The 24,530-nt window shown below is 40.8% G+C and overlaps 1 protein-coding gene across 1 annotated transcript in view; it reads right to left on the bottom strand.

Moving 5' to 3' along the window:
* csmd3b (CUB and Sushi multiple domains 3b) overlaps window positions 1–24,530 on the bottom strand; it is a gene marked incomplete at both ends in the record, with an annotated part of 321,253 nt that overhangs the window by 209,503 nt on the left and 87,220 nt on the right. The window contains one exon of the mRNA XM_083981903.1: window positions 5,913–6,025. Within this exon, the coding sequence (XP_083838029.1) occupies window positions 5,913–6,025 (113 nt within the window). The remainder of the gene's footprint in view (window positions 1–5,912; window positions 6,026–24,530) is intronic.

Genomic DNA, 24,530 nt, shown 5'->3' with positions numbered 1-24,530 from the left:
TGCTGTGATAATCTGTGATTCCGTCTCATCAGCACAATATCAAACTGCCTCCGACATCATGCTAAATAATACATCACTCTCTTTCTCTCTGTTTCACACACACGCACACACATTCACACTGTATGGCATGTGCTGGTGCATGAATTAGTTATGACCTGACAGTCTTCAGAGGGTTAGGAAGAAATGTTCAAGGAGTCCAACAATCACATCAAAGTGTATCCCACTATCAAGCAGACAGGCTGAAAGGGATGGGGCAACACCGTTGTACCTCTGCCCCGCCAATCACCCTGTCAAATTCCTGCCACGCGATCAATGAATTACCTTTTTTTAATAGATACTCTGCTTCAGAACAAGGATACAATGCATACGGTACCACTACACCTCTACATCTATCATGCATCCCACGGTATGTTAATACATCCACCTATTCATTCATATCCATTCATCCATTTTCCATAAACTGCAGTAGCAGCAGAATAAGCAAACCAGTCCACACCTCTGTCGACACATTAACATCCTTAAGTTTCTTCGGGGCTCCTGAGGCGAGTCCCCAGGCGTTCCAAGGCCAGGTGGGATATAAACGCCCTCCAGCATCTTCTGACTCTGCCCCAGGGTCTCTTATAGTTTGATGTACCTGGGACAGAAAGAAGTCCTGGAGGATTCCTCCTCAGATGCCCAAACAGTCTGGGGCTGGGCTAATTTCAGCGTGAAAGTCCAGTGGTTCTTCTCTGAGCTCCTTTCAAATTTCTTAGCTCCTCATCCTCCTCCTACAAGTAAGCCCAGTCAAGCTGTAAAAGGCTCCAAATGTCTTTCTTTGAATCTCTGTCCAGAGCTCAGGAATGGGGGTGAGGGCAGGAGCACACATCTATTTGTAAAGCTGGGGTTTCATCTGGGTTCACACAGCAAATCTGTTACAACAGACAGAATCATGTCTGATTCTGCACAAATCAATTAATTCCACCTTGTGCCGCCTTGTATTTGTGGAAGTGTTTTGTTTACATGGATGAAGGGTAATTCATCAATTTGCTTTAATCATGTTTTTTTCTTTGTGATATAAACAGGTACTGCAGGACCAACAATGACGTTGCACGTTGGAGGAGGAGTCTAGATGCTTTGACTCCATTTCCATCCACACCATCTGCATCTCGAAACTTTAAACTTATAGTCAGGGGGCTTAGCACCCTTTTTTGGGCTTACCGATACGGAGCGGATAAAAGCGTGAAATTTGGCACGAGGCTACGTCAGTACCTACTATATGATTTTAGCCTAGGAGCCCACCAGAATTTATTTGAAATATCCATAAAAAGAACCATATTCTCTTGATCAAATTATATGATGAAAAATGTCATTTTTCTGAAGTCTTAAGAAGAAATTGATGGTAGCTAATTCGCTCATTATAGGCCATTGTATAACCTGAATCTGCTTTTAATTTGTGCACTGACCAGTAACCTTTCAAATGATGTGTATAAAACATGCATTACAGTATCATTATGGATTAATTGTGCAAAGATGCAAAAGCATCTGGAAGGGGTAGAGAGGCACTGGAGACTTATCATTCCAAAGTTATTATAAATTATTATAAATTAAATTAAGTTAATGAACGTCGTAAATTGATAATCTATTACTAGAATGGGCAATCCTTTGTTGGATGATTTCAAAGATCTTGTAACTCTTGACAGTTGCAACTGCACAGATGAATCTGCGGTAAATACAGAGACATAATTGTAGCAGGACACAGATCTGGACAAGGCTACAAAATAAGACCTGCTGCACTTATTGTTTCTAAGAGCATAGTGGCCTCCATCAAAGGTTTGGGTCAACCAGGACTCTTCGTAGAGCTGGCCATCCAGCCAAACTGAACACTTGGCAGAGTTGGTGAGAGTTGGTTAGAGTTGGTTAGAAAGGTAACAAAGAACCCCAAAAACAAACAAAAAAGCTGAGCTCCAGAGATCCTTTTGGGAGAGGGGAGAAAGTTACAGAAGATGGCTCAGAAGATGAGCCATTGCTGCAGCCTCCACCAAGCCTCCACCAATCTGGGCTATACAGCAGAGTGGACCAATGAAAGCTCACTCCACAGTGTTACACACATGAAAGGCTGTGTAGAGTTACTCACAACCTTTAGGTGGTTGTTTGCAAATTCAAACCTTTCATATGTCATTCACTGACCACCGCTTATCCTGCACTAGGGTAACGGGTGAGCAGGAGCCTCTCACTTCACTGACGAGAGGAGGGCCCCAGCCGGTGGGTTCGAACCCAGAACCCCCCTTGCTGTGAGGCAACAGTGCTAACCACTGCACCATCATGCCACCCATAATTAGCAGCCTGAAAATTGAAGGATTATCAAATTTCTTTTTGTAGCCTTGTCCAGATCTATGCCTTGCTACAATTGAGCTCTTGGGGCAGTTCCTTTGACCTCATGGATCTCACTTTGCTCAGATATGTAAATGAGCTGTATTAGCTGTATCTTATTGAGGTGTGTCTTTCAAATCATGTCCAAACTATTTATTTCAATACAGTTAGGCTCAAAGATGAATAAAATAAGTTGACAGCTCCTGAATGGCATACACGAGCATTGCAGAAAAGGGTCTATATGATCAGGTGATATTTAATTTTTTCTATTTTTATTAAATTGCAAACATTTCTAAAATGCTGGGTTTGTGCTGTCATTAAGGGGTACTGGGTGTAGATTGATGAGGGGGAAAAAAAGATTTTATTTTCTTTCTCGCTTTTAATATAAAGCTAAAACTATGCAATATACACACATATACTGTATGTAATAAACACACATATGCAGCACACACACACACACACATTTGTAATGTACCCACATTTTGTGTGAGTATTCTTAGATTTTTTTAAATCATTTTATGATGCTTAGAGGCTTAAAAATAGCAGGTGTTTTGGAAATATTTCATTGATAATGATGATTTTGTAATATGATATTTTACAGAATTTTTTTTCAGGGCTCCTAGGCTAAAATTATTTGTTAGACTATAAAGAAACATCATACAAATTTTTACGCTTTTATCCGCTCCGTAACGGTAATTCTGCTAAGCCCCCTGACTATTAATGACATTATTGATGATATGTGATGTTGGACCCATTAACACCAGTCACAAACTAACTTTCGAGCTCAAGACTGAGTTGTGTGCAGACATATCACCACCAAGAATGATGAGCAGGTTTTTCTTATTCACACATTCCTTATAGTATTTAATACACACACACATTTCTGATGAAATGTGTGCCAAAATCTAAAACCATAAATGTCTCCAAAAGCAGATCAGGCACAAGGATTACATGGACTAAGGCTGACCAAAAATGGTCCAAAACCACGGTGGATCATTCCTTCCTTTCGAGAAAATCTCCTCCTTGTTGTAAAAATTTACAGCCTGCATGTTGTGGATAGTATGAGATGCGGAATACGAAAAGACAGATCATCAGCATAATGTTGCCTTTTTGCAAATGCCATGTATGGTGTGCCTCTGTCTCACTGACTCCCCCTCTCTGACACACACAGAGAGTAAGTCAAACAGCTGAATGTATCAGCAGCAGGGGCTCTTCAGATAAGTCCCCTGGAAGCTCTCACTGAGAGCAAACTCTTTCTGTGCCACACACACACACACAAACACACATGGGCCAAGTAGCAAGTAGAAGCTTGTGCCAGTGAATAAATCTGGGACAACTGCTTGGACATACAAGTAGCACAAACAGGCACAGACACACATATAACCCAGACACAGCATGTGTGCTGACTTAACCAAGGCACTTTGCAATCAGTGATACTGTCATTATGCTGCACACCACACACACATCAACAAGATGAACACCCACCAACTAAACAACCTCCATACACACAAACACAAAGGCCTGCAGATGGAGGCAGAAAGACACACAAACACATGCACAGTGTATCAGTTTCAGCAGAAATGAGATGAGACAGACGCTTTGTATGTGTGTGTGTCACCAGTGAATGGGGGACAAAAGCCATATAGCAGTGGTTAATATTAGTGTTAGGCAAATCATGACTAGGGGTTCAGTCAACAGAAAATGATTGCAAGTCTGTGCATGTAATGTCCCGGCGGCGATCTAGAACAACAGGTGTGTGTGAGAGTGTGTGTGCATGCATGCGTGCATGCATTCTAATGTAAACAAGTTACCATCTGCAAGTTACTGAACAAATGTTTACAAATAAACATTCAATTTACATGAAACTTTACAGCAGCTTTAAGACGCCCTGTGTCATTCGAGCACAGAAAGCGCAGGTGGCTCCGGTTTGTTCCACGCAGCCAGTAATCCATGACAGGGTGTCAGTGAGCCAGCACACACAACACCAGAACCTTGAAACTGTAGCAGCTAAATCAAAATCAGACTCTAATAATTTTATTATTTACACCTATGCTTTCCCTACTACATCATGTCAAAGTGTCCTCTGGGAAAGAGGATTGTGTCACCTCGCCTTGCAATAAATAATCTCTGACATTTCCCGAGGCACACACCACCCTACAAAATGTCTGCAAATCCACAAACAACATATGGCGTAACAACCCATATGATAAATAGTGCACACTGCACTGATTTGGCTATTATTTAGCCTATCTGTAAAGTTCAACAGTGATGGAGCACTGTGACAGATTCAGTCCCTCCCATTTCCACTGCAGTCTTAAACAGTGCAAAGCAGATGTCTGGAATAATCTGCAAGTTTCCATTCCAACCACAGACCACATCTTTTGAAGAATAAAAGCCTGAATACAGATAACATTTCTTTAGAGGGATCACTCCCCACTGTGAATATGGACCTGGATGACCGACACCTAATTCAGAATAATGTTTTAAAATATGCATGTCTTTATATTACAACTCTTTCCTCAACATCTATTTAAAGTTTAAGTTTCTTGGAGATCCCACCACGCATGCTATCTTGGTTAAAGTACATTCTGTAACAAGCCATAATCCACATTTAGTATTAATATCCCCAGCAGGACACAGGACTACATGATCACTATACTATACACCATCTGTGTACCTCTGCAAATTTTATGTACACTGCAACTGAGTGTATGACATGTCACATTAATTTATGATTATTATGCATATATAATGACTTGGTAAAACCTTTTGTTTAATGTATATCGTCTGCTGCCTTACTTCATGTCTTAGTATGTTATTTGAAATGACACAGTATGTACTGTACGTGCGAGTCAAGCAGCATTGTTATTTTGTCAGGTGATGACATCCAAAAGACATGCTGTGGTGAAGCAGGGAACAAGATAAACGTGTATGTATTTGTTTAGCCAGTTTGCTCGGTGTCGTGTGTGTGCCTCCGGTAGACAGTTTTATTCTCCCGTGTTTTATTCTCTGGAACTAACTGCCTCGTTGAGGACATCAAAGTTTCTCTAATCTAAATCTAATCTGAAATCTTTAATGCACACAGGACATGGTGCTGATACATACTGAGTTCTAATTTTAAACATCACTTCAACCACTCATATCTCTTCTTTCATCTGTGAAAACGGTACCATGCTGTTTACTCAGGCCCTAAAGGGAGAGGGTGAAAGGAGGTGCTTGAACTACCCTTGGAGTGGGCCAAGTTCCCTCTGGAACCATCTCCCTACATCATTCTCACTTAAAACGTTTAAACACCTTAAAGGAAAGAGGGCATATAACAGGTTTATTATTAAAACGTGTTATATATAAACATAAAACAAATGGTCAACCAAAGTTTCATTTGTTGGAATGACCTGGTTGACACCTGCAGCTCTGTGGGAGCTCAGAAAATGTACACAACAGATTTTTAAATAGGTTTCTAAATTCATTGTTCTTTTTTCTGAACTACAGAGGTCAGCACTGAGGCACAACCTCACAAACCCACCTTGACACACAAATACAAATACATACAAACATTTTCTGACCTTCATAGTTGAGTTTGAAGCCATGTGCTGAGACAGCAAAGTCACTGGTCAACCTCAAGGAGAAGACGTTTCCTGTACTGGTGACCGGGGGAGGGACCTGGAAGCCTGTCAGCCTGTGTGAACACAGAGAACATGTTGACATTAACAACTAATTACCAGACATGTTGAATATTCAGGAGAAACAGCCCCCACATATCCCATTGGTGATTACTGTACATAAAAGGCCTTACAGTTTGTTCACCTACAACAACAAAGACATTTACATACAGTACTGTGTAATTTCTGTACTGTACTGTAATTTCCCAGCAATGGGATCAATAAAGTATCAATCAATCAATAAAAACACAGGCACATTCATCAAAAACAGAGAGGATGAACAAGCGTCTTGTGCTGAGAAGAGTGTAAAATATATTTGTAACAGGTCTTGTCTCAAATTTCTATTGGTTACATTGTTTACATTTGACATGTACTTACAACACAGAGTATGTTTAAGTTCTTGCTTCCTGCTTTGGTGAAAAAACGTAATACAACAAAATATCGAATATCGATGTGTATGTCTGTTTCAACAAAAGTTCAACAAAATGAAAATGGGCTTCAACTTCTCATTACATGAGACATGCACAGTGACTTTTAGTAATTTCTTTTCCTATTTAGAATTTGCCAGTCTGATTACACTATCTCAGATGTTTGCTCTTACCAGTGGCCCTATCTGGAATAAAGCCTCTGAGGCAGAACACAAACAACCCTCCATTATATTAAAAAAATAAAATAAATAAAAAACACAAGTCAATAGAGGCTTTTAAATAAATCAAGCCCCAAGATCAAAGTGTAGCAACAAAAAAGTGAGCCATGGTCAGCTAATCAGTAATACCAAAATGGGTTTGTATACACACAGGCAGACAATTAAACATAAGTCAAGTAGTACAGCAGCACAGCCTTTAATCTGCACTCCACAGGTTTGGCTGTTTCCTCTGAAAAGAAGCTCCCCCCATCAGCTGTACCAGGTGTGCCGTCAGCTTTTAGACTCCTTGAATTAACTGAGGAGGGGAGCGGGGGGAACGGGAGGCCAGCTTCTTTTTCAGGTGTGGAAAAGAGCCAAACCTTCTCAGTGCCACTGCGACACATTTTTTTCTTATCCTGCAGCTACCACTCTTCCTTTTATTTCACCTCCCTCCTTCCGTCCTTTCCCTCCCTTTCTCTTTCATCTCTCCTCCTTTTCTTCCTTTTCCCTCAATCCACTCTGTGCCATCCTTTCCTCCAGCATTAGGCTGTCCGACTCCTTTTCTTCCCTCTTTACTTCCACCATCCTTACACACCTCCTCCCCACTTTCTCTATTTTCCTCTCTGCTCTCCTTCTCCATTGATCCACCTAAATCTCACTTCTTCCTCCTCTCTCCTCTTTGCTTCTTCTCATCCCTCCACCTTTCCCCTTTACCTGCGGTGCATGCTAACCTTTTTCTTTGAACTTCTTCCTTACTCTCTTTTGTCTCGCATCTTTTCCTTTTCACCTGTGTCCCTTAATTTCCCTTAATCCTCTTCATCTTTGATCCTTTCTTTTTTCACCTCTCTTCTCTGCCAACATTTACTTCAAGTCAAGTGAAGTTTTTAATACATTTCAACATCAGTGAACATACATTTCATTGTAACTTTCAGTTTTTATGTGTCATCTTATTCATTTTTCTGGAACCAATTCAATAGCTAATCATTATGTAGCTTCCCCTAATTGATCCAGAACTGTGTCTGCTTTACTGACATTTCTTCTTATCCCTCCACTGCTCTTCCTGCCTTTCATACAAATACAAAAGACACTTGAGTCAGAAAATATGTGACACTGGAGACCAAGTATTCACTGTTCTCAGAACCCAGAAGTAAAAAAAAAAAAAAAAAAAAAGTAGGAGTAATGTCTACATTTTTTAAACCAAATTTTTTAAAGTGTGGGTGAAGCTGCTGGTGACTGCCTCCTTTCACACAGCCAGACAAATTTGCCTTTTTGCTCGCACTAGGACACAGACACACAACTGCGGGGAGCAACGTCATCGCATGCAGTTTCAGAGCAGAGACACAGACAGACACAGACACAGGGGAGGGAATATCTTCACAGATTCACGCAGTGAGCTGGTAGCTGCCGTGCAGACTGGTAAAATGGATGTGCCGCCGGTTGGTTTTCTTTTTAAGTGTGGGAGCCTCCATGGCAGGCGCTGATTGAGTTATGTTTTTAAAATTTTGTCTTGGCCTGCAGCAGAAGATGTGGCCTCTCTGGTTCTGATTTCCCGGCACCACGCTGGGCGGCGGACAGGTCTGTTTACTGTGTTTGTGCTCTGAAAGATGACAAAAAAAAATCAGCTTATTCACTTGGGTGTCATGTTTACATCACCGCTGATTAGAGCGGTAACTCCTGCAGAGTCCAATGAACCAGTTTCAACCCTCTCACAATGATAAGAAAAGCCTGATGTTAGCGAGTGTTTTGCAGCAAGAGAAATGGAGTCCGTGACCTCTACATTTCACAAATGAGGGGATCTTTGAACGTGCACCTCCAGTTATTATAAAAAGCTTCCAAAATATTTCCCATTCACATCATGCAGTAACATCTGTATTCTTGCACTCATCTCTTGATTCAGTCTGTCCTCTCATCTTTCATTCTGTCTGCACATTTTAATTTATTAAGTTTCCTATCAGCGAAAACAACCACAGTTTCTTTAAAAACCTGCTCTCTCCAAGCCCTCTATTCTTCCTTCTAAACCCTTCATTCACCTTCCTCCTCCCCCTCCTACCTTGCCTTTAAGGACCTGGTATATCACCTCCCCTCTCCTCTTTTCATCTCTACATCCCCTTCTTTATTTTGTTTACCCTATTCATTGTCTGCCCTCTTCAAACCTCTCCTCATCTGTGTCTCTCCATCTGTGCTCCCTTGATTCCCGTCTCCCCTCCCTCCTCCTGCTTTTGTCCAGTTGTTAACTTGAATTTGCTCCCCACTGTACATGCACATCCTCTAATTATTCTGTCCATTCACTTTACTGTTCATCCAAACTCTGCTTCACCCCCTTCTTGTGTGCTCCCATCTCTCATGTCAAATTGCCTTCCCTGGTTGTGAGCTTCCTCTGTCTCTTTCACTTGAATCATCCTCATATCTTAAGTCTTGTTTCTCGACCGATTTACTTTTCTTTGTTCTGTCTCATCTCGTCCAATACCACTCAAAGCCCCAATGGTGGCCACTTTCCCAAAAGCCCCCAACCATGTCTTTAATCTCTCACTGACTTCCTAATCTATAGCTTATCTGTAATTCTGTCACTGCTGCCTTCCTTTTTTTCTGGTCACTCTCTCTTCTCATCTCAACCTGTTTCACTTCCCCTGCCTTTATCCTTTAATTATTAGCTCTCTCCTTTGAATTGTTTCACTGCCCCTCTTGACCTCATCCCTTCTGTCATCTGTGTGTACAAGCTTTCCTATCTTAAAGCAAACATACAACAGACATGTTAGCATGATGTGCATGTAAGCATAGTTGGTCAGCATGCAAAAAAAATGGGTGCTGCGCATTTGGCATGACAAGATTTAAAGCAGCTATAGTACTGAAACATCAATGCATGACATTTGTTGAACCTGGCAAACTAATGCAATCCCTCACAGCTCACTCGCTCACATATATAATTCAAGGTTACAAGAGCATCTTGCACCGTCTGTATGATCATGAGTGGTGAAATTGCTTCCCAGTGCTTTATTGTGAGAGAAGTGGCTAATTTCTGTTTCACATTGGCTGCCATTACTGCTGAGTTTGCCAAAGACTGAAGCCTGCCTCATTGCCACCTGCTAATATAACCATTACACATTATTCATCTTCTTTCAACCCCTTTTTAGATGTTTTAACCATAGTTGCACTTCTGGGCTTTCAAAACTTTACAGTTTGGCAGCACACTGACACATTTGCATCAGCTTTACTCAAGATATTTCTGGCTGCATGTTGTAACTCTGCCACATTTCAGCTCAGCCAGATGTGTTGCTCTAATATGTATTCACTAGTGAAAAGACAGTGTCATTGAGACAGAATGTGTATTCACGGCATTGTACAGAGCACCTTGATAAGAAAATGTAAATAAACTTCTTTCTCTCCATTGTCCAGTGTGAAATGCTTGCACACACACACACGCATGAACACACACGCACTTGTGTGTTTTTTCAGCTTTATGAGGTAAAACCAAGAATCTTTTTACAGGAAGAAAGACAGGTGGAGCTAAAGGTGTTTGACATTCAAGTTCTACGTCTGTGGGAGTGTTTGTGTACATGTGTGTGCTGTTTGTATGTGTGTGTGTGTGTGTGTGTGTGTGTGTGTGTGTGTGTGTGTGTGTGTGTGTGTGTGTGTGTGTGTGTGTGTGTGTGTGTGTGTGTGTGTGTGTGTGTGTGTGTGTGTGTGTGTGTGTGTGTGTGTGTGTGTGTCGTATATAAAGTGAAATCACATTAGCCAGTGAATGAAGAACTACCTAATATCAACAGAGTGGTTTCCCACACACACAAACATAGAGAGACACACTATTCTCTTTTTATCCACAAAAAAAGGAAAAAAAACACGCCATGCAGTCTGGCTAATGTGATTCTCAGACCCCCTCTCTCCGTTTCTTCTTCTCTCCACTTGCATGATGGTCTCTTTATTGCCAACAGGGAGGAGAGATTTTTCATTATTATTACTGCCATTAAAGAGAGACAGGGGTGATGAGATAAACTGCAAAGTTGAATAAAAAATATTAAAATTAAATGAAGAGGAACAGACAGAGTGACACAAGTAGTTCACAGTTTAGGTTTGGTGCAGTGTTAAAAACAATTTCCCAGATAAAATCAGATCTGATGTGAACAGCATCATTTAATCATATCAGTCATTAATGTGAAGGAACAAACACTTGGTTTTAAGAGCAACACGCACCAGCGGTGAACGGCTTGCATCAAAACAGCCACTCCTGTTCTCTATGTGGAACCTCACACCAGCAGCAGCTATAGATGTTCAGCAGCAAGCAGCATCTCTTCACACCAATGCTCCTATTTTTGTCCCTTCCGCCCCCTGTTTGGCCCCCTGATGCCAGCGAGATGTGGGCACCACTTGACATGTTTTGGCAACACGTGTGTCCCAGTATGCTTCGACTGGACATTAATGAGATGTCTGAATGAATAAATGAATGAATGTGAATGCATACCTGCACCTGAAATGTATTTGTATACTGTACTAATGTTTAAAATAATTACTCTTGACCAGCTTTAAAAAAAAAAAAAAAAAAATAGCGATTTACATTTAGGCTACTGTGCACTTGTGTGATTGACTTGTGCGATTGGTAGCACACTTGATGCACTGTATATAAATGAATGATTAATGGTGAGACTGATCCTTGCATTTAAAAAAAAAGCATGTGTATACAAGCACACACATTGATCTAACTATACTTTATGCAGGTACTGTATGCTTCTATTATTCCCTGTGGGCTTGTTAAAACCATGACGGTAACTACTAAATGCTCACTTCAGCAGCTTCACCGAAACACAAATAGATGTATGCATTAAATCTGGGATCAGCTTTTATTCACTGTAAGGTTGAGTCAACATGTCCTCACATCCACAGTAATCTATTTGACTATGGAAGAGAAGAGAAACAGTTTGTCAAATGCATGGCTGAAGCTCACCCCACAGAAAACACAACAGTCACACAATACACATAGTGGTTTAGTACCTCACCAAACATGTCTTTACTACATACTTCTTAACAACTTAGATTGAGCGGATGTCATCCAAATTAAGGCTAAAGTACTCATTGACTAGAACACAAATACTGTAGGACATCAGTCTACATTATTAGAGGTGAAGGCGAAGGGAGCTCAGGCTGTAAGTTAAAGGCTGTTTATTTTCCCTCGTCCAATGTCAGTATGTGTAGCTACCAGTCCCAAACCACCAAAGTAGCAGCCCAGAGAGACGACTGGGCGTGTTTCTGTGTGAGCTTGGAGGGAGTGTGTTGGTTGTGAGAGAGAGAGAGTGTGTGTCTGTCTCTGTATGTGTGCGTGTATTTTATTGAGTTGACACTGACCCAAGGCCTGACCTCACAAACCAAAATGTTGTGAACCTCCTCCTCATGCAGTCTGTCTCCATGTTCCTCCATCTATCTTTTCCATTCCTCACCTCCCTTGCCTCCCTTCCTCTCTTCCTCCCTGACTCGTTCTACTGGGAGATGGGGAACTGTGTCAATTTCCTGGCCATTTACTTTCTTTCCACCTTTTTCTTCCCCATGAGGCGAGTAGCTTCCTCCGTATAAACCAATAATGCCCCACAATTCAGACTCTTTTCTCTGCTTGGCTTTCTCCTCAGACCACAAATCAACCACTGTTAGAATTATATCTTTTGTTTTAACTGAGAGCAGCAAACATCGACTTCTCTAGAGACTCTTCAGACAAAATGGTGAACTTTGCAAAGATGTGACAAAAGAAATATAATACATCAAAAAACAACACAATGCATTGGTCACATTCACTACACAGACAGGAGATGATGAGATAGACAAAGTATATTATGCTATGTGTGTGTGAGGGAGGAGCAGTCTAATAACCAATGAGTCATGCTAGTAAGTTATGTCAAATCCATTTTTTCACAAGCTTTATTTATTGTTATAATACAATAATGTATTCATTTGTTATAATGCCATTTGAGTTGGTCTTTGGTCAAACTGTCTAGAACGGTTTTACATACCTTTAGAGAAGTGTTCATGTAAGCTCAAGTAGAATGAGGATACTTGAGGAACAACATGCTTTTTATTTGGTATTATATTGGTTATAATCCCTTATTTACTTGCATTTACTTTCTTGAACACTAGCTTATCTTATTTCACTGTTGTTTCATCATGGAGCAAATAGTTAATATTCATGATCAGTACTCACTCACACATGAATACACTTTGACCAATTGCTGATTTTATGCCAAATAACTGAGGACAGATGTCTTACTGCTGACACACAGTTGTTGTAAAGTTGTTTTCACTGCCTTAAGACATTGACAGCATAAGTCATATAGTAGGTGTGCAGAAAAAAAGAGAAAAGAAATATGAAAAATGATTCACTAAAAAATCATGATTCTTCCCTGATGCAAAAATGATTAATAAATTCAAAATATATCTTATTTTTCAAGTCGGTATTGGATTTTTTTCCCACTGACAGTTCAGTTTGCCAATATGGATGGTGACATGTCTGTTTCTGCCCTGATATTCCTCCTTGGCGTGAGCAAGAATGAAGTGCAGTGTGAGTAATGGAGTGGATCAGAGTGACCATATGTGGAAAACATAAAGGAATAAGTAATTCAGCCCAGCAAATGTGTTTGGACACATTTTGGATTTTATAACCTCAAGGGAAGAGGGACCTTGATAGAACCAATGTTATATTCTTTGTATGCATTTTTAATTGCTTAAAGGTCAAGTCATCACTAAAACATGTCATGTGAGGCAGGAGGGTTGTGTGATCTTAACCATTTTCACGGCTGAGTTACAATTAGAAATAACAATTCATTGTTATCCATGAATCTGTTTGATCTGAAGAAAATGTTAAAATTGTATCTTAATGTTAGCAACATACTTAAAATGACATGAAAAGCAGTAGAGTAGCAAAAAAAAATCTGCCATCTCTCTTCTCTCCTCCTTCCCTCTCCGCCACTTCATGTCCAGTAGATTTATTTCCTTTACTCGTGTCCAAAGTTCAGGGTCTGTAGTGAGTGATTGATTAACAACACTAGCCTGAGTGACAACACACACACACACACACACACACACACACACACACACACACACACACACACACACACACACACACACACACACACACACACACACACACACACACAGTCATTTTTTTAGGTTACAGTACATGTGGTCAATAGCCACTGGTGTGTCTTGTAAATCAGTCATTCGCTACCTACCCTGAACTCAGTGTGTATTTCAGCGTGCTGGTGTAATCGTGTGTGTGTGTTTGCATGTGTGTAGGAGGTCCTTGACCATGGTGGCATGCTATCAATTAAATTAGTCATACGCACGTAAATTCAGAGGCACAGACAACAACAAACACGCATAGGCCCCCTGGCCAGGTCACCCTTACACCCCACTCATTGAATGGCTCCATTCATCACAGAGAGAGAGAGAGAGAGAGAGAGAGAGAGAGAGAGAGAGAGAGAGAGAGAGAGAGAGAAAGAGAGAGCAAGAGTGACTGAAAGACAGAAAGTGGTGTTAGGCCTCCAACTCTCCAAAATGTACAACAGGCTCAATAAAACACTTAATCCACCAAAAGATGGCGAGTGTGTCACTGAATTCCTACTATAAGGCTAATTGAAAAAGATTAAAACTATAATACCTTTTTTTTAATCATGACACTGAATCAAAGAACAAATATTCTGATTCAATGACCTCGAAAAACACACAAAAGATGAACCCACACAGATTGATTCACAAAAAGGCAGAGTAAACCTTGTCAAGCCACATACATGTATGCTTGAATGCACATGGACACACTCTCAGCAGCACCAGACAGAGAGTCAGAATGGGAGAAAAACAATTTCCTTCCAGCAGGTAGCATCCAGTGCTGCTGGTTAGGTTCTGTCTGTCGGCTTGTGTCTGTGCTTGCCAAAGTGTGTCTGCGTGTTTATAAAATACAAAAACTGTGCATCAGCCTGCGTGTGCCGTCCCTCCTTTTATTTTGCCATCTGTCAACAGTCTGCGTCTAACTGCTCACATGCATGTGCCAGACCATATATGTGTGTGTTGTGTCACTTTTTTGTCACACTTATTGGCACCCGGCAGTGCAAACATCCATTTCTTCCAATCTGCCAGGAGGCTGCTGTGATGCTGAGGGACGATAAGCCCTTTTGTGGTGCATCATGGAGGAGGGGGGTTCTCCTCCCAGAGCTTTGGAGGTGACAGGGACCATTGCTGCTCTATGTGCACCCCCAAGGAGAGACACTCCGACTCGGGTTGCATAGTGGATTAACCTCCCTGTCAGCCCCAGAGGTTCCAAGACAAACACACAGGGACTTGTACTGACATGAACTGGCACACATTAAGGACCCAATCCATAATTGCAGAGTGAAATGATGTTGTTCAGGAACATATTTTGCAGATTTAAAACATTTTGAGCATCTATAATTTATGTTGTAGGGTTTAAAATATTCTATTAAAAAGATTGGCAGTGTTACATTAACTGTATATCTGATATCATGTTATGCAAAAGAGTAAATTAACTAGAAGAATAATTGTGATACTTACAATATATTACTGCAGATTAATCTTTCGATTGTCACTTTCCTACACACACACATAGGCTACATATAGCAACAAATTCCCAATTAAGTGTTTTCTGTTGTAAGTCAAGAGAAGAATCATGAAATTGTGATTGAATTAATAGCCCAGTAAGATTACATGATAACCTTCAAAGCCACCCACTTTCCACTCAACTACACTGTACTGCTAAAATCCAATTCTTAGGACATCAACTGACAAAATCACCACCAACTTACAACTAACAACACTTAAATGGAAGACAAATACAGTTCTGTGATATTCACTACTGACTTGTAAAAATGATTGCTCAGAGAGAAAGACAAAGGTTCCTTCATGTTAGCTGGCCCACGGTCAAGCTAACCTTTGTTGGTGCAAATCCCCTCTACAGACGCACCTAGCTAAGATAGCTAGCCAAAAATATATAGTATTTATACACAGAGTGCTCATTTTTCTTTCAAAAATGATTTGGCACAAAGAAGCAGAGACCAATGGGCAAACTCCAACACATTACCAGCTGATCAGATGTAACTTTTAACTGACCAATGGTGTCAAACATCCCTCACTAAATGAGTTCATCACCGACAAACATTCATACGGCTGGCTCAGCTCTGTCGGTCCAGACCAAACGGAGTTGTTTCTTCCACTATTAAATGATAAATGTTATGCACCTCCTTCCCCCTCCTACCTTCTCTATCTCTCTGTCTTTTCTCTCTCTCAGGCAGTTAGATAGATAGTGAGAGCTGCCCCCCCTGAGCTAAAGCTTGTTTAGGCTGCTGGCTACCCCATCACTTACTATTATACCTGACATGCATACGTAGAAAGGGGCTAACAAACACATGAATACATGTACTCGGAGGGACACACACATTAATGTGGGATGGACACAAATGTGTGCGCATGCAAGTGCACACACCTGTATTTGGTAGATAGGTAGAGACAGATTGCATGTGTCTGCTGGCATTTAAAGGGGAGGTGTCAGGGCTGACAGCACCTTAAAGGGACAGTCGTTGGAAAGATATATGGATGGAGGAAGACAAGAAGGACAGAGAGGATGAGATTGGATAGTGAGACACTAAGGGAGAATGAAGGAGAAGAAATATGATACACACACACAGTTAGGGCTACCCTCAGAGCAAACACACACACTTTCTGCTAATTTAGAAAATTGTATTAAAAAAGTGACTTCATTGTATTATTGTTCAAGTTGTTTACTTCAGTTACCAGACATTTATAATTTAAACTACTAAATATATCATAAAGCTTAATAGTCTACTGGTAATATTCAGTGTACTGCAAACCGTAATTTAATGTGGCCAGCAGCAGAAAATAAATGGTAAAAGAAAATATGCTGATTCTATAATTTCTAGGTAGTATGAAGCACACTTTACAGTATTAATTGTCAGATTTCATATTGTGTAAAAAAAAAACTGTCAAGTACTGCGAACAAAACTTCTTGTACCAGGTTAGACTGTCATTGTCATTGCCTCTATTTATGATAACATTTGTTAGCTAGGGATAATAGACAGGGTTATAATGGACCACCACTCCGGGAGGCGCTGCAGGAGCCTCCGGACTAAAACATCCAGGTTCAGGAACAGCTTCTTCCCCTCGGCTGTCTCCCTGCTCAACTCTGCCCCTCTGCGCCCCATCCCCTCACACATACACTCATTTCACTGAACCAACCACATCCACCTCAATGACACTCAGGACCCTACAGACATCACTGCACCATTACCTGCACTTTAATCTGTACCATTGCACTACTGTATATTCATACAGCACATCTGTATAGGAAAAAAAACATATGCAGTATTATATTTATAATCCCCATGCACTTTGTATGTATGTTTTTGTTTTTTATTATACTGCATATGCACTCTGATCAGATGCAAATTGCATTGCGTTGCCTTGTTTTTTAACATGTGTAATGACAATAATTTGAATCAATCAATCAATCAGTTGATTCCTGAACTGTGGATTAATTGCAAAGTTAACCATGTGACAATAGCAATATACTGTACCTAGCAAGGGCATGCATTTGGAGCAACAACACCCTGGTATTTCAATGACATGACCAGGAGCCAAGACACAATTAACAATAACTTCTCACAGCATTGAAGCAGCCCTCTGCTTAGGATCAGACTGGACTAACGATTACTAATTGTGAAATAAATTGGGATGTTTATCAGTGTAGACATGAGGCCATATACTCCATTGTGGAAAACAAAGGGTTTAAAACTGGTAAATGTGTATCTCCCCACACAACAAATTCTTCTGTTACCCTCACCACACATGCTTGGGCTTCCCAGACAATAGAAAGCTATATGACCGTTCACACTGCAACACCGGGGAATGGGCGATACAATGTCCAGTGCCACCGATGAGTTCCATCTATTTAATTACAGGATTCACTTAATGTTAGTTTTATACAAGACCATTGGTAAATGTTATTTAATGTTTAAAATCAAATTTGATCATACATTTTGTCACACATTCTTTGCTAATCTGATCAACTTTGACTCAAAATGTGTGATACAGTCCGTAACACTAGCTTTGTGAGTCATTGCAACTTTATGAATAGGAATAGCATATAGATTTCATTAGATTATCTGATTGTAAGGTCAGCTTTCTGATTGTAAGGTCAGCTTTCATGTTTATTGTTTGTTGCATTCCTTTGTGTTTGTGTGTCCGTCTGTATACAGAGGTGTATTACTTTGCCTGTATTAATTACTATGTCTTTGACTTGTTAGAAGCAACAAAAAACCACATAACACATATAATCATAGATCCAAAACATGAACTCACTCTCTCTCACACACACACACACACACACACACACACACACACACACACACACACACACACACACACACACACACACACACACACACACACACACACACACACACACACACACACACACACACACACACACACACACACACACACACACACGGAAGACACAAATGTTGGCAAACTTTCAGATGTACGTGCATGCACTAAGCGAATGGTTGAATGCTAAAATGGTTTGTTGCTTCAGGCCATTTGGCCCATTTTTGTTGTTTATGTGAAATATTTTGTTATGGCAAACTCAAATCCAAATTAAAAACAAAGACCACAGGCATATTCTCCACACTCCTTTGTTCCATGTGTGAAGTCTTTGGATAAAACAAAATACCCTAAATGAAGGATGTGATCATCAAAAGGCAATATTATATTTCCAGAAAAGAATTAAAAGGTGTCATTATTACAACAAGTTACAGGTTTTAAAAAAATCAATGAACTTTAATTGAGAAACTAAATTCTGCTCTCGAGTAGTGATGACGGTCCATTCCTTTAGGGGGAAATCAAAGAAGCACGTAGCAAACTATTGTTCTGCCCCATAGCTTAGGGGGGACCTATTATGCTTTTCCAGCTTTTCGGACTAATAAATATGTTTAAAATGTTGGATACTGGTTCTAGAGGATGTGGAAGTGCCATATCATGAGGTTTATGCATTTGGAGGTGAGCTCTTTTTTTTAACATTGAAGTCGCGTTGACGTCAATGTGTGCCGGACTCCCCTACAGGGCCATGCCAAGGTACCCTCCAGGCCGGCCCGGCCCCCTTCCCCGCTGCTCTGCTGTGGCTGTTTTCGAAACCGCATACTACTGTACTGCCTACTTTATTTCCTGCTGTAGCGCTGTTACGTCACTTTATTAAGTTTTAATATTTGTGCACATGCTAGAAAGTAACTGTTTAGATCCATAATGTATGGTTAGTTTATCCAAACAACGGTGGTTTAGAAGTTTTATCCGACGTTTCAGAGAAGTGAAGCTCCACCTGTGGGAGCAGCGATCGCCGGCACAGCCCGTCTGCAGAGCTGGTCAGCAGGCCAACCTCCGTCGTCATCCCGGAGGAGAAAACGATCGCTAATTACATACCTGCAGGTATTTTAGAGGTTTACCGCTGGCTGGTTAAGTTCTTTTTAGGAGATAAATGTTGGTGTCATTGATGAAATCTAACAAATGTGGAAGCCGCATTAGTTTGTTTGAATGAGAAGTGAAGCTTGTATTGGACAAAAGAGCTGCGCTGCCCCGGGCTATAGCCTAGGAACTGATCAGTGTGCATTCAATTTTGTTTTATTAAATTAAAAAAGTTATATAGCATTTTTTTCTGTTCTTGGTACGGTTTCAGTGCGTGTTTTGTGCAGAGAACATTTTTTTCTCCCAAAATAATGTTTAAAATCATATTTCCTGGGGCGGTGCGTGGCGCAGTGGTTAAGGCGGCCGTCCCATGTAGAGGCTACAGTCCTCAACGCAGGCGTCCGCATCGGGCAGACATTTCCTGTATGTCATTCCCCCTTTCCTGTCTATCTCACTGTGCTATCAAATAAAGGCAAAAACGCCAAAAAATAAATACTTAAAATCATATTTCCTTGTAAAGCTCTCCCTCTCTCTCACACATAAACACATAGAGAACGGACCTGTCTGTGAACAACCCCTCCTCTCTTTGCACACGGAAAATTGCGGAAAACCCCTCACTATGCCGGCAGCCGCCACAGTCTGTCACAGAAAAAAACATAAAGAAGTTATTGTACTATATGCTGTTGTCTTTTAAATAGCCTTTAACCATCTCTCATCTCTGTCAGTCAACTCCTCCCCCTGATGGACTCGGTCTCTCTATCACGTGCGGACACGCGGACACACACACACCGCCGGAGCTAAGTCACCCATGATTGCGATCAGCGGCCGGCTGCCATGCATGTTTGTTTACTTTTTTCCGCTTCTGTGTGTCTTGGATATTATAATACAGCCATGCTGTGCGTGAGCTGCACTTTCAACGGGCTCCAGTTGCAACAGTGTGATAGGAGGTTAGTCACGTGAGTCGGTGGAGGCGCAACAGTGATTGGACATTAACTCGCAGGGGAGGGCTTTTGCCTGCCTGGACAGGCCCACACAGTAAAGCAGCAAGCACTAATGCAACCTAAACTGTACCGAAAACCTGTGGTTCATAAGGGCATATTATCATGGCAGGGCGTAACAAACAGTTCGGTATTTTACCGAGTACAGTTGCATCTCTAGTACGTACTAGCATGCGGTTCATACAACATAACGCAATGCCGAGGCAGTGGCTCATTTGCATTTAAAGGGACAGGCACTGAAACAAATCTACATCAAACAAAATCAACCCATTGCTATAGACTTGTTACTCATGACTGACTTTGGGAGAATTTCTAATCACTCAGACACCCTTATATACATTGTATGTATACATATGCAGGTAAGTATATGTACCTGCTATACATACACCATGCACTGTAAATAAGACCATTTGCATGCACTGTAAGGCAAGGCAAGGCAAGGCATCTTTATTTATATAGCGCATTTCATACCAAGGCAACTCAATGTGCTTTACATAAAGACAAAACATTAAAAAAAAGAAGCATAAGACAGAATAAAAACAAACAAAACACTAAACACAGAGTTAAAAGCAAGAGCAAATAAAAGTAAAAGAAAAGAAAATAGATAAAGTTTTAAGTTCTCAGCTACAGTATAAGCACGTGAAAAAAGAAATGTTTTTAACCTGGATTTAAAAGTGCTTACAGTTGGGGCTGATTTCAGTTCTGCTGGTAGTTTGTTCCACTTGTGTGCAGCATAACAGCTAAATGCTGCTTCACCATGTCTGGTCTGAACTCTGAGCTCCACTATTTGACCTGAGTCAGTAGATCTCAGAGCTCTACTGGGTTTATACTCTACTAACATGTCATTCATGTATTCTGGACCTAAACCATTCAGTGATTTGTAAACCAGTAGCAGAACTTTAAAATATATTCTGTAGCTGACTGGGAGCCAATGTAAGGTCTTAAACTGGGGTGATGTGATCTGATCTCTTTGTTCTGGTTAAAACACGAGCTGCAGCGTTCTGAATGAGCTGCAGCTGTTTGATGGTTTTTTGGGGGAGACCAGTCAGAAGACCGTTACAGTAGTCTAGTCTACTGGAGATAAAAGCATGAATCAGCTTCTCCTGATCAGTTTGGGACATAAAACCCTTAATTCTGGATATGTTCTTAAAGGGACAGTATGGGACTTTGTTGGCTTTTTATTGACAAAAATCAAATATCGCTTTCATAAATACGTATTTCACTGAAGTGGAATCGCGCCCGCATACAAACGAGCGCTTTCTCGTACCTTAGAATGAGATGTTACAAGTCGTTACAAACATACAGGGGGGGGTTCACCGAACCTTCTCTGCCATGTTGAATCGCCATGTTTTACGTTCAGTGTCACCGTGGCTGTAAGTAACCTCAAACTCGGGCCGCCGGAGCTTCTCGGCTCGGGGAGAAAGTTTTCCAGACAGCGCCTGTTAAAACTGTCACCACCGTGTAGCTAATGTGAGGAAGGACGGAGGCACTGGTGTTGCCTTCAGGTGCAGTCAGACACCTGAACGACGCCGTGAGTGACGCTGTCGGCAAACCAACTGGATGTTATTTTACTCGACGAGAGAAAGCCGGTAAAACGTGGGTCAGGTAAACAATACGACATCACCATGACAACATATTGTCACGCCTGTATTGTTTTGCCTCGTGCTGGCGGACCGTTTGTTTACATAGAGGCTTGTTTATCCTGATACATGCAGCGTGTGTTGTTTTTCTGACTTCTGCCCGAGTTTACGTAAACGCAACAGCAAGAATACGTGCCGGCATGCAACCGCACCGCTAGATGGGGGTAAATCTCACATACTGTCCCTTTAAGTTGATAAAAGGCTGATTTGGTGACTGATTTGATATGGCTGTTGAAGGTCAGATCTGAGTCTATCAGCACGCCAAGGTTTCGGACTTGGTCTTTAGTTTCTAAAGACAGTGACTCAAGGTGTTTACTGACAGCAACCCTCTTCTCTTTATTTCCAAAAACAATGACCTCAGTTTTTTCTTGATTTAACTGAAGGAAATATTTCTGTAGCACACTAAAAAATGAGCCTGTGGTCAATGTGCGTAGAGACAAGAGCTGGAACATCGGGGGGGCGGCCAAGTACTACACTGATGTTACAAGTTTGGTTTTCAGCCATGTGACGCCAGGTGGAAGGCAGAAAGAAAAATGTAGCATAGCCACGGGAAATATCTTGCTTAGTTCCTCTTCAAGAATTGACTATAAAATGACTTTAGCTTACAGTAGACATAGACATTTTATGGATGTCTTGATGCTCCAACACTTGTGTGTTTCTTTTGAGTGTGTCCTAATATGTTAGTTTTAGCCCCAGGGCTAAGGCCATATTCTGGCATCTAGTTTTAATGTTTAATAACACAAGGCTAAGCAGTGCTGCATACTAATGGCTTGGGTACACAAACACATGTGCACACACATAACCACAGAAAAATGAACAATTAGAGAGGCTGTTGGACACAATAACATTTGAAGTGTTGGGAATAACAATGGGTCAACAATGGCCATTACAGAGAAGAATGACTTTTTACAAACACACACATACACACCCACTTGGTATATTATTCCCATGGTCCAGTGAGAATACACAGGCTATAATGGCCGAGTGACAGACAGTGATTAATTGATACATCAAAAATGTGTGTGTTCATGTATGTGCACGTGTGTTAAGGTCACTACATGGTCTTTTAATTGAATTCTTGTATTTCTGTCCTGAAGGATAATGGAGAGAGCAATAGAGCAGAGAGAAACACATTGTTCTTACCCTCTCTGTGTCTGGGCCTTTATGTCTCATTATGTCTGTCTCTGCTTCATTCTCTGATTTTTCCTCCAGGGGTAAAGTCAGTTACTAGTCAAAGGATTACTAGCTCCCTGCATGTAATATTTAAAAATGTCCCTCCACCATGTTTGTGTGTGCATACTGAATCCTGACAAATAACAAAATTGACTCAATAGTCCCACAGTCAAAACATAGATTGCACGAGTATACCATGTATACCAAGTATTTCCACGATATTCGTATGGAAAGTGCTGCCAGCAAACATGCACTGTTGCTTTTTTGCCATCTTTAGTAAATTAAGTAAAGATGCAATTTAGTCTGCCATGGACATCATTTTCCATTGTAAGCACTGATCACCATTGCACTGCAAGAGAGGGTCACCTAGTTCATTATCTATAGATCAATACTTAATCTGAGCCTCTGGGGAAGTTTTTTTTATAGTTCTCTGAACTTTTAGGCATATTGGTGCAGGTTCATGGATTCTCCAAAGTCCGATGACCAATTGCACTGTATGCCGACAGGTTCGCACAAACCACCTGTCAAACTTGACAGCATCTCATAGTCTGACAGACAATGTGTGATAAAACCAAAAGAAAGATAAAAGGAGATAGGACAGCATGCCCAAGGCTTTAGTGTCACATACTTGTCAATTAAATAAACTTAATATTATACAGCAAATGTTGCCTTAAGTTTCCAGAGAAATACTATAGAAAAACATTACAGGGGTGTAACGATTCATTCATTGCATCAGTGCATCGATTTTAATCTGTACGATCTACTTGCATCGATATTAAAAGTGTGCCGATTTTGGATCAATACGAGCAATGTTGGAGGGTCCCTTCCTCCAACATTGCTCGTTTTGATCTAAAATCTGCATGCAAAAATCGGTATTTACAACAAGCGTTTTATGAAATGTCGCACATTTAATGGAAAGAAAATATTCTTTACAGTATGTTCCAACAAGAGATGGATGGATGACGTCATGCTAAACATGGGGGCATGTGACAATTACACAAATCACATCGACCCCGACTGGAATATGAAAATCTTTGTACAAAGTGCCTGCACAAAATGGGACATCTCAAGGGTGAGATGCCCCACAGGAATATGGTTTTTGCCCGTGGAGAAGCGCCGTCAAGTCCACACATTATGTGCTTTTAAGCCAAAAGCTTCCTGTGCACCACAGGTACCGGTGTGCCAGAGCGAGTTTTTAGCTCTGCTGGTGATACAGTGAATGCACAGAGACGTGTTCTGCAGTCAGGTCATACGACCAGTTAATATTTTTGAAATCTTATCTCCAGCCTTGATTTTTTTCCACTTTGAGAACTGAAGCAATCAACCTGAAGTTGCTCTTTTGTTTGATGAACAGTACAACTAATATTGTAAATATACATTTTGTATTAAAAGTACAAATGTTTTTGTTTACACTGGGGATACATTTTTATTGATGTGATATAACCATATCATTATATCACAATAAAAAATGAGCTGAGGCAGCATTTTGACCGCTGTACATAACCTAAAGTTTGTTTTATTATGAAAAGCATGTCAAAATTAGAATGATTAATTTTATTATATGTTGCATGTATTTAAAGAGGCACTCCAGAAATGATTGCATTGCACTTGCACAGCCCAAAAAAGG

This window comes from Trachurus trachurus, assembly GCF_905171665.1.
Source record: "Trachurus trachurus genome assembly, chromosome: 11".
Taxonomy (NCBI): Eukaryota; Metazoa; Chordata; class Actinopteri; order Carangiformes; family Carangidae; genus Trachurus; species Trachurus trachurus.
The sequence above is the reverse complement of the archived record's forward strand: the minus strand, read 5'-3'. Positions and strand labels throughout refer to the sequence as shown.